The 11,845-nt window shown below is 39.7% G+C and overlaps 1 protein-coding gene across 1 annotated transcript; it reads left to right on the forward strand.

The window, feature by feature from the left end:
• Positions 1 to 8,860: 8,860 nt before the first annotated feature.
• Positions 8,861 to 9,984, forward strand: LOC143568429 (uncharacterized). The gene is made up of 3 exons (XM_077054617.1): positions 8,861 to 9,117; positions 9,243 to 9,375; positions 9,679 to 9,984. Exons 1-3 carry the CDS (start codon positions 8,861 to 8,863, stop codon positions 9,982 to 9,984), a joined length of 696 nt encoding a protein of 231 aa, XP_076910732.1.
• Positions 9,985 to 11,845: the final 1,861 nt, after the last annotated feature.

Raw genomic sequence — 11,845 nt, forward strand, 5'->3', positions numbered from 1 at the left:
GATCATCCCATTCAGTTCAATAAGGTTTTGAAATCTGGATTTGTCAAACGCTTTAGTGTATAAATCAGCGAAATTATCAAGCGTATCCACCTTTTCAAGAATTATCAGTTTCTTCTCAGCACAATCCCGTATGAAATGATGACGTATGTCAATGTGTTTAGTTTTACTATGTTTCACGGGATTGTTAGTTATTGAGATAGCAGCTGTGTTATCAATGCAAATAGGAGTAAGTAAGAAATTCAGACCATAGTCGCGCAATTGTTGTTGTATCCAAAGAACCTGAGAGCAGCAGTTGGATGCTGCCATGTATTCTGCCTCACAGGTTGAAATTGCGACTGAAGTCTGCTTCTTGCATCGCCACGACACCAATCTGCCACCAAGAAATTGACATCCTCCAGTTGTTGACTTCCGACTCTGATTGCACCCTCCATAATCAGAATCTGTGTAAGCGACCAGCTCCAAGTCTCCTCCTCTCGGGTACCACAACCCCAGCTTCGGCTTGCCCTTGAGATACCGCAGTATCCTCTTTGCACCTTTCAAATGAGATTCTTTTGGATTTGCCTGAAAACGTGCACAAAGACAAACAGCAAACATTATATCAGGACTAGATGCAGTTAAGTACATTAAAGAACCTATTATTGCCCGATATTGAGTTGGGTCCACATCTGCATCACCGTCTACTTCAGCACCCAATTTGTGATTGACGCAGATTGGAGTATCATATGGAGAACTGTTCTCCATCTTGAAGCGCTTGAGCACATCATGAACATACTTCGTCTGATGAATGAACATCCCGTCCTTCTTCTGATCAACCTGCAATCCTAGAAAGAAAGTTAGTTCACCCATAGCACTCATTTCAAACCTTTTCTTCATGACAGCTTCAAACTCCTGACACATGGAGACTTTTGATGCAGCAAATATAATGTCATCCACGTAGACTTGTACCAGCAGGAAGTCGCTTCCATCTCTTTTGAAGAACAACGTGCTATCAATTTTCCCTCTTTCAAAACCATTCTCGAGCAAGTAATCCGATAAAGTTGAATACCAGGCACGAGGTGCCTGATGTAATCCATACAACGCCTTGCTCAACCTGTACACGTGATCTGGATAGTCTGGGTCAGGAAAACCCGGAAGTTGCTCAACATACACAACCTCATCAACTTTCCCATTTAAAAACGCACTCTTCACATCTAGCTGAAACACCTTCATCTTTTCATGAGCAGCAAACGCTAAAAACAATCTTATGGCTTCCAACCTGGCGACAGGAGCGAACACTTCGTTATAATCAATCCCCTCTTGTTGATTAAAACCTTTAACGACCAGCCTCGCCTTGTTTCTTATAATAATCCCCTTATCATCTCTCTTGCACTTGAACACCCATTTTCTGCCTATCGCATGCACATTCTTTGGTTTTTCAACCAAAGTCCAAACTTCCATCTTCTCGAATTGAGACAACTCTTCTTGCATGGCTTCGACCCACGAGCTGTCCTTTAAAGCCATTTGATAATTCTTCGGTTCAATCTGGCTTATAAAGCAGGTATACAGGCATTCATTGATTATTCCTGTCTCCTTAATGCTTGTATAAACACAGGTATGTTCATTCAAGCTACTTCTCGTTTGTACACCTGAGGACACATCACCAATCACATTATCCAAAGGGTGATCTTTATGAATCCTCGTGGTCGGAACAGAACCGACATGCAAATTATCTTCCAAATTAGAAGAGATCTCATCAATGGTTGTTTCATGCTGAGAGTGAAAAGGATTGATAAATTCTTCTTCAGCAGAGGCAGCAGGGGTACCGATAGTGTTTGATGAGGAAGGTTGACATTTATCAATCAGCTGTCTTTGCAATAGATTTTCTTCCTCATCGAGTATCATCTTCGTCGCAGCTCTTTCTTCTTCTTCTTCAGAAATTTCCAAATCCGGTACGTTAAACGACTTAAAAAGCTTAACATAGTCGAAAAGCTCAGCAGGTCCATTGCTAGGTTTTGGCGATTGGTAACTTGTGATGTCGGTGTTACACACCACCTCCACCTTGCAAGTCGAAGTATTGAAGACACGTCTGTTGGGAGTACCAACAACATAACCGACTAATATTCCTTCATCGGCTACTTCTCCAAATTTAGAATTTGTCTTCAAGATCGAACAAGGGGACCCGAATGGTTCAAGACCACTCAAGTTGGGCTTCCTCCCATGCATAAGCTCGTAACACATTTTACCAAGTCTCTTAACGGTTAACACTCTATTCAGAACATAGCAGGCTGTAGCAACTGCTTCAGCCCAGAACATCACAGGAAGCTTCGAATCTGCCAGCATAGTTCTGGCTCCTTCAATTAAAGTTCGGTTCTTCCTTTCAGCCACTCCATTCTGTTGCGGAGTATACGGTGCGCTGTATTGATGTTCAATTCCTTTCTGAAGACAGAAGATCTCCATTTCAAAATTTTTGAACTCCGTTCCATTGTCACTCCTGATGAACTTAACTGTTTTACTCATGACGTTCTCAACTTTCGTAATCAAATTCTTCACCATTTGAGCCGTCTCATCTTTCGATTTCAGAAAATATACCCACGAATATCGCGAGCAGTCATCAGTGATCACCAAGCAGTAAGAAGTACCTCCTAGACTTTTTACATTCACGGGACCGAAGAGATCCATGTGAAGCAGTTCTAGAGTACTGGCAATAGAGTTGACCTTCTTGGTGAGATGGGATTTCTTGTGTTGCTTTCCCTTCTTGCATGCAATACATTTGTCTTCAAAGTTAAAACTTTTCAAGGGAACGCCCATCACAAGCCCATTCCTGACAATGTGGTTCATCTTCCGAAGATGAATGTGCCCCATTCTCCTGTGCCATAGTTCGGATTCTGATTCGCTTGCTTTCGTCATTAAACATGATTCTCCCGTGGCCATTTCAGTAGACCTCATATCCATCACATAAGTATTTGTATCACGTGGAGCTTTCATCACTATCCACTCGTCTGGTATCTGAAAACCAGGCTTCAACACGATCGCCTCATTCTTCATGAAATGAACAGTATACTCCTTATCACAAATCTGCGACACACTCAGCAGATTGTGCTTCAACTCTTCTACAAAGTTCACATTCTCAAGAGTCATTTTCCCATTGGACACCGTTCCTTTTCCAGTAATTCTTCCTCCACTTTCACCAGCAAAACTAACTCTCGCTCCTTGAACAGGTTTTAAGTCGTGCAACAAATATTTGTTACCCGTCATGTGCCGGGAACAGCCGCTATCTACAATCCAAAGACTGTGGGCAGCCCTGTTCAACTGTTCCTGCACAATAAAGCAAAGGATTAGAATCTAGGGACCCAAGACCAATTGGTCTTAGATCTATACATCCCGTACTTCTGCTTTCCAAAGTTAGCATCTGGATAATTCCTGTCAGTCCTATTAGGAAATCTCCTTGGAAATTGAGTGTGAGGCCTTCCAAACCTATGTGTATTGAAAGTATTATATCTAGCAGTTTGGTTATTAGCATTGTTAAACTGAGGCCTGTTTATGTGAAAACCTGAATTAGTTACATTTCGGAACTTTGAAGGGTTTTCATTTTTAGCAGTATTAAAATTACCATTAGACTTATGCTCAGTTTTAATAGGCCTCACACCTCTGAATTTCGGCGTCAGAGGGCAATCTGCAACAAGATGTCCTAACTTATTACACCTAAAACAACACCTATACTCCATTTTCTTTTCAAATGTTGTTTTGGATTTAGAGGCTGTGTTACCGGCCGTTCGTCTCACATAAGGTGGGACGTACGGGTTGAGTGGAGTATTCTTTTTAGAAGTTTTATCTTTTTCTCCACCAGTGGGTAAAACTACCTTCTCTTTTGTCTTACCTGATTCGGACAACTTATCCGAATCCGATGAGACTTGACTCGTAACAGAAATTCTCACTTGAAACAGGCGAACTCGTTTCGCCACTACTAACACTTGATTCTTTACTCGTAACCTTGATTGAAACTGTCTGAGGAACTTCAAAATCAACAGATTTCTGAACACTAGGGTTAAAAGTGTAATTGTGGTTATAAGGTGGTGGAACCTCGTGATAACCAATTCCTCCTCTCTTTGTAGAGGTACCTTGATCACTAACAAGGTGATCAAGAATAGCTGAGGAATTTCGGAACTGCTAAAGTTTTCGGTTCAGTTCCACCACTTTCACCTGGTGGTCAGCAATCTGCTTTTCTCGTTCAGCAATCAGTTTAGTCTTTTCTTCTAAAACCTCATAACTTAGATCAATTACTTCAATTTTTTCAGCAAGTTTTGTTTTTAAACTTTTAACATCCTTTTCACACGCTTTTATTTTAACTTTGTAACTGTTTTCTCTTGCTTTCGTAAAGTGATGATCTTCTTTAAGAGTTTTAAATTCAGCATCTAAACGAACATACTGATCAGTTATGGTAGCAAGTTTCTCAGACAAATTCTCACATTTAGTACAAAAAGATTTAGAACTTACCTCGGAGAGTTGATCATTGTTATCTGCCATGAAAGCTTTTTCCTTACCAGTAGCTTTCTCTTCTCCGGTAGTCTTCTCACATTCTTCATTCTCAACCTTAGCCATATTTGCCTGTTCACTAGTTTCATTCAAATGCAGGTTCCAGTTGTATTCACCTGCTTCTCTGGACATCATGGCATTGACTTCTTTACTACTCCCAGTGTGCTGTGCAGACCGGCCCTGACCACGTTCAACTCGCTCGTTTCTGCAATCTTTGGCAAAGTGCCCGTTTTGTTGACAGTTATAGCACCTCACCTTAGACTTGTCGAACCCTGGCCTGCCACCAACAAACTTTCTCCTCGTTTTTCACATAAACTTCTTCACTCTCCTCGCTATCATGGCCATCTGCCATTGTAAATCCATTTCCTCCAGATCATCAGCATCGATCTGGTCATAGTCTTCATCCAGCATCGCTGGATCAACCACCTTTCCTAGAATATAGTTTTCATATGAAGCAATAAATGAAGCATAGAGGCCAAACTGCTCTTCAGCAGATTTGACGCTCATTGGCATCTTAGAGTAATTATTGCTTGAGGAACTTGAAGATCCACTACTCTTGCTTGTTGTTTGTTGAGTACCACTTGATCCACCCGCAACAAAGCAAACATCCCCATTTGAATTTACTGACACATGCCCCTCCTGTGAAGAATTGGCACCCGACTCACCTTTCGAGTAGTAGGCGGCAGAATCAGTCTTTGAACTTGTATTGGAGTTTACTTTAGCACCGTACATGCCTGGATCTTAAACCTGATCCATAGATGTTTCTTTTCTTACCATATTAAGCTCAAAAGTTCTGAGCTTGTTGACAGCGGTTTCAAGATCATAAGTAGGGAAGTCCTTGTCTTCCCTCATTAGTACAGTATACATCTCCCATTTTGGTGGGAGAGCATCGAGAAGTTTTTCCACAATCTCTTCTTCTCGATATGAAATGGAGTAGTTACTCAATTCAGTCATTAGATGATAATATCGAGTGATAATGTCATCCAGAGATTCGTTCTTTAAGTACTTAAAGACTGAAAATTGAGTCTTGAGCAACTTTATCTTTGAAGCCCGAATACCGACATTTCCTTCAAATCTGCTCTCAAGAGCTTCCCAAAGCTCTCTAGCTGATGTATACTTTCTGAATGTATGGAGGATCTTCTGTGGAAGAGCCATTGTGATTGCAGCATGAGCCTTGCTCTCGGCTTCATACATCTTTTTCTCCTCCTCTTCCATTTTACTGTATTTCTTGATTTGGTCTCGACCCTCATACTTCATGATTGGTGGAATATATCCATCTTGGATGCATACCCACATCTTCGCATCCTGGTACTTAACGTATTGTATGAACCGATCCTTCCACGCGACAAAATCGGTTCCCTTCAGCAACCTTGGGGCCTTTGTAGCTGACCCCGCTTCAACTTCCATCTTCACAAGCTCCGAAATGTTGATCGACGACATCCTTCTTGAAGACTAAGAAACCCGAAAAATTCTAAGTAGGCGAAGTTAAAAAAATTACCTCTGAACAGTACTGTAGGCGAAGTTAAGGATAACTTCGCTTAAGTAATAACTTCGCTGGATTCTTCTTAAATTCGCGTGACTGGGCGAAGTTAAGAATAACTTCGCTTAGGGTAAGCGAACTTTGAGAGTAGGCGAACTTGATGAGAACTTCGCTGAGCTAGGCGAACTTGATGAGAACTTCGCTGAGTTAGGCGAAGTTGAGAAGGTAGGCGAAGTTGTGAATAACTTCGCTTCTCCTTATATCTTCGCTGAAACCCTACGTATCCTGACGGCAACTTCGCCTGATGAACAACAACTTCGCCTGACGAACTTAAACTTTCTGCAGATCTGAAAAACGGATTTTAACGACGTTTCTGACGGTTTAATGGCTTGAACACACTGGTAGGAGGCTAGAATGAGCAAAAACACCAAAAACTCGTCCCCTGAATACCCGAAATGAGACGAATTCTACACCCGCGTGAATATCCCGAACCACACAATCGAGCAAAAGCTTTGATACCAATTGTAGGTTCCCCGGACGGATCACACGAGATATCCCGATATACACAGGTGCGGAATCCCTGTGTAGATCGTTACGGACGTAGAACACAAGCTCACAAACACACAAACACGATACGAACAAACACACGTTATATTAATAACTCGAACCGTGATACTTACAGACTCTCGATCACACGTCAATAGACTCACTGAATTACACGTAAACTGAACTACTCGATCAACTTATCCATCGTAAACAGTAAACTGTAAACTATATAAATACACGACAACTTCGCCTCAGGCGAAGTTGTCCTTAACTTCGCTCGTTCAACAAGTTCGCCTAGGCGAACTTGTCAACAACTTCGCTTGGTTAACAAGTTCGCCTAGGCGAACTTGTCAACAACTTCGCTTTAAACAAACAATTACATAAACAATATTACAGACTCGATTACAGACATTAGACATATGAACTACTGACATCTATGCACCAACAGATGATGATTTTCCTGTTTTGAATAATAAAGACATTAATTCTCATATTTCTTTATATTTACTTGCTTTGAATTCTATGACTTCAAATGTTTGTGCGGGCTCTGTTTTTTAAGAGCAAATACATTACGTGGTTAGTTCTTCTAAAACTTTGAAATCTGGTGGTGTGTTTTTGAATAAATATGATAAAAAGATTTCTCATAAATATTCATCACCTAAGTTTGTTAAAGAAGGAAGTTCAAATGTTCAAAATTGTGATAAATCAAGCAATTAGTCAGGTGGTAAATACCTAGTAAAGCAAACTAGCTCACACAACAGATCTAGACCAGGAGTAGACCACAATGAATTTTACGTCAAACGTTAAACATGTTTTAACTGTGGCATTCCTTGTCATATTGCTAGAAATTGTCCACACCATCCATATGTCCCATATTATGGATATTATCAGAGGTATATGCCTCGAAATACACATAAAAATAAATCAAGGTATCATGAGACAAATCCCTCTAACGGTGATTGGAAAAGAAACAACACTGATAGGTTTAGTCTTCATCAGACCAAGCCTAATATGTTTCGAAAAAGTGATAGAAACTTTTCTTCGGTCTCAAGAACCAAGTTGGTTTCTGGACCGAAACAAGTTCGGAAGTCAAAGTCATATGCGTCTTCCGCTCGCAAACCATAAACTAAGTCATCCATTCATACAAATAACAAAGCTTCTAAAACAATATATGAATGGTTTCCTAAATCTCCGGTGATCAAGCTATCAAGTTCAATCTTAGATAATCAGGAAGATATGTCATGGAAACCCGTGACAAGTTTAGATAAATCCGGTACCCTGTATTACTAGGACTGGGTACCAAAAACTAACTAAACTCACACATCATGCAAACACAGCTATGGAGGAATATCATCAGACTTTGGTATGTTGATAGTGGCTGCTCCAGGCACATGACAGGAGACATCTCCCAACTACACGACATTCAAATCTTTAACGGTGGATATATTTCCTTTGTGGGAGGAGAGAATGGGAAGATTACTCAAAAGGGTACTATAAGTAATGGTGTTTTAAAATTTGAAAATGTTAATTTCGTTCCTGAGTTAAAGCACAGTCTGCTCAGTGTCTCGCAGATCTGTGATAAAGGTTTTTTTAACCTGTTTTACTAACAAAGAGTGTTTAATATTACAACCTGGTATCATCATACTAGAAGATTGGGTTCTTGTTCTCGATCACAGAGAAAAGATAATGCTTACGTTCTCGACATGAACAAAAATGTTCCTGATGAAATCAGCTGTTTATTTTCAAAAGTGTCAGAACATACTGCCATGCTTTGGCATCGTCGTCTTGGTCATGCGAACATTAAAAATCTAAACCGTCTTGCTAAAAAAGACTTGGTGCATGGCTTTCCTATCAAGGATTTTGTAACAATTGAAAAGTGTGTGGCTTGCGCTTTGGGTAAACACAATCGTAAATCTTACAAGACAAAACTTATTAATACCATTTCATCAGTTTTCCAATTGCCGCATATGGACCTGTTTGGTCCAGTTCATATTATTACTGATGACTACTCACGTTTCATCACACTTTGTGGTGCTCATGGAGATTCAACTCAATCTAAAGCTGAAGGGTATTCGCTGTGACAACGGCAATGAATTCAAGAACTTAACACTGAATTACTTTTGCGCCGAAAAGGGGGTGCTTCGACAGTATAGTTCAGCTCGCACACCGCAACAAAATGGAGTTGCTGAGAGAAGGAACATAACTCTTATCAAGGTGGCAAGAACCATGTTGTGTGATTCAAAGCTACCTTTGTTCTTCTGGGCTAAAGCTGTTAACATGGCCTATTATGTTCAAAATCGAGTGCTGATCAACAAGTCTCAGATGAAGACTCCCTATGAGATCGTTTACGGTCACAAGCCCATGGTTGCAAACTTGCGAGCTTTTGGATGTCCATGCACTCTGCTGAATCTTGAAACGACTCCAAAGTTTGGAGCCAAAGTTGAGGATTGTTACTTTGTTGGATATGCTAGTCGTATAGCTTACAGAGTTTACAATAAGTCAACGAAGAAGATAGTGGAATCTTATTACGTGCGTTGTATAGAAGAAGAAGAGAATTATGATCATGTTGGTCATGACTGGTTATTTAATTATAATGAATGTTTAGGCCATTTAATGTGCTTCCAGATGTGGATACAAAATATTCAGGTGCTAGTGTTGCACATTCAGTTGATGAAGAATAAGACTTTCCTACTTATTCTCATAGGTCTCTAGTGCTAGGTATTGATCCATTGGAATCATTGGACACCACTCAACCATTGCCAGCTAGTCAACAAGAAAGTGTTACTGAGACTGTGTCTTCACCAGAGCTTGCAATCGATGCTTCATCAGTTGAGGGAGTGCTATTCGTCAAATTTTTTTATAAGCACCATATTCCCATATGTCATTCCAAACGAATACATTGCCAGTACATCATACTCACACAGTATGGCGATATCTGGATGGAAAACCCTCTTACTGAAATTCTTGAAGATCCAACAAATTTACCTTCTACCAGCTCTATTCCCGGTCATTCAATTACGACAAGAATTAAAAGATATCATCCAGTTGAAAATGTCATAGGTCCTCTTGAAACAGGCGTGTCAACCAAAAGTCAGACAGGACACATCAACAGTATTTTATTTTTTTGTTTAATCTCCTAGATTGAGCCTAAGTCAGTTGAAATGGCGCTACAAGATCCAAGTTGGGTGGACGCCATGCATGAGGAATTGAATCAGTTTGAAAAACTCAAGGTTTGGAGATTGGTTGAACTGCCTGTTGGAAAGAAAACGTTAGATACAAATTGGGTTTTCCATAACAAGCAAAATGATAATGGTGTTATTGTTCGAAACAAAGCGCGGCTCGTAGTTCGTGATTTTTGTCAAGTTGAAAGCTTAGACTACACTGAAGTGTATGCTCTTGTGGCTTTACTTGAGTCCATTTGGATTTTTCTGGCATATGCTTCCTAAATGGGATTCACAGTTTACCAGATGGATGTCAAGACTGCGTTTTTGTATGGAGAAGTCAATGAGGATATTTATGTGGATCAGCCACCAGGATATATTGATTCAAAGCATCCAACTCATGTTTACAAGCTAGACAAAGCCCTTTATGGTCTTCACCAAGCGCCTCGGGAATGGTATGAAACTTTGACGGCTCATTTACTGGAGCATGGGTACAAGAGAGGAACCATCGATCAGACACTATTCATTAAAATTGTTGGAAAGGATCTTATTTCAGATTAATGTATATGACATCATCTTCGGGTCTACCAGTACAGCACTATGTTATGAATTTGAAGAGGTTATGAAGAAGAGATTCGAAATGAGTTCATCGGGGGAGATGACAACTTTTTATTGGGATTACAGGTTCTTCAGAGCTCGACGGGAATTCTACTACATCAAGGAAAATATATCGAAGACATGCTTGCAAAGTTCGAGTTTCAAGATTCTAAGAGCACGAAAAATCCTATGGCCTAAAGACCTCTTCTTTCATCCGATCCTAAAGGGAGTCCCATAGATCAAACTTACTATCGGTCAATGATCGGATCACTGATGTATCTCACCGCCAGTCACCCTAACATCATGTTTGTTGTCTATCAATGTGCTCATTTCCAGGCTAACTAAACCCTCTTATTTAATTGTTGTTAAACGTATTTTTAGACATTTAAAAGGGCAACCGAAGCTGATAGCAAATATGGTGGCAATGATATTGACAGGAAATCTACATCTGCTGGATGTCAATTCTTGGGTGATCGACTCATTTCATTGCAGTGCAAGAAACAACAAACGGTATCCACATCCACTGCCAAGGCTGAGTATGTTGCTACGTCAGCTTGCTATTCACAGGTTATCTAGATGCAACATCAATTGCTGGATTACGGTTTGGAATTTGTTGATACTCCATTTTTTGTGATAATGATGTTGCCACTGCTATTGTTAAAAATCATGTTCAGCATTCAACAAAAACCAAGCACATTGACATGAAAATTCATTTTATTCATGAATGTTACGACCGTAAACTAATTCATCTTAAGCTAGTTCACACTTATAATAATGTGGCGGACTTATCTAAAAAACCGGTCGAAACAGCCAGATTTAATGTGCTTGTGGGGTTTCTTGAAATGCTTCGTTTATTTGATAGAGTCTTTTTGAGGTTACATTTGTACATAAATATTTTCATTTTCTTTGGTAAAATTTTTGCACAAATTTAGGGGGAGAAAATTAAAAAAATTCAAAAATAGTGTGTGTTTAAAAAAAACTTTTGCTTAAAATTATGTCGGTTACTTAAGTTTGAGGGACATATACGTGTATATGTTTGGTCATGTCATCTACTTGTAGACATACGGGATAGCCATTCACCTGAAGACTAAAAAAAACTGGGGCGATTGTGGTGTGTTTTGTTTTTAATTCTTTCGCTTAAAAGTATGTCGGTTACTAAAAGTATGTTTGGTCATGTTATCTAGCTGTAGACATATGGGATAGTCATTTGCCTGAGAACTGAAAGTGATTGGGGCGACTGAGTTTAAAATTGTCTTCTGTAACTCAAGTGGTAAGTGATATGATTATTCAATTAAGAGCTTTCTAGAAGCTTAAAATATATTTCTAATGAAAATTGATCCAACCTTTGGAAAATGATAGTAAAGTTGCTTATGTGTGCCTAACGTGTGAAGTTACTAGTCTTAAAAGGCTTTTGAACAGTCATTGATCTGTATGGTAGCTTTCCATGATGCGTAAAAATTGAAGTGATATAAACTAAATCTGCTAAACTTATTGTGGAGAGTCAGGCTAAGTATAGTTATACATGCTATCAGCCTGTCTCTCTATGTCA

Source organism: Bidens hawaiensis, unplaced genomic scaffold (genome assembly GCF_021521415.1).
Source record: "Bidens hawaiensis isolate Kalapana, Puna unplaced genomic scaffold, B.hawaiensis_p1.1 tig00000097_1, whole genome shotgun sequence".
Classification (NCBI taxonomy): Eukaryota; Viridiplantae; Streptophyta; class Magnoliopsida; order Asterales; family Asteraceae; genus Bidens; species Bidens hawaiensis.

Excerpts from the sequence above, each read along its gene's own strand:
- LOC143568429 (XM_077054617.1), top strand. The coding sequence starts at position 8,861 with ATGAAGACTCCCTATGAGATCGTTTACGGTCACAAGCCCATGGTTGCA. Across the intron at positions 9,118-9,242 it reads GATCATGTTGGTCATGACTG|GTCTCTAGTGCTAGGTATTG; the intron begins GTTATTTAATTA and ends TTATTCTCATAG. Across the intron at positions 9,376-9,678 it reads ATGCTTCATCAGTTGAGGGA|ATTGAGCCTAAGTCAGTTGA; the intron begins GTGCTATTCGTC and ends TTAATCTCCTAG.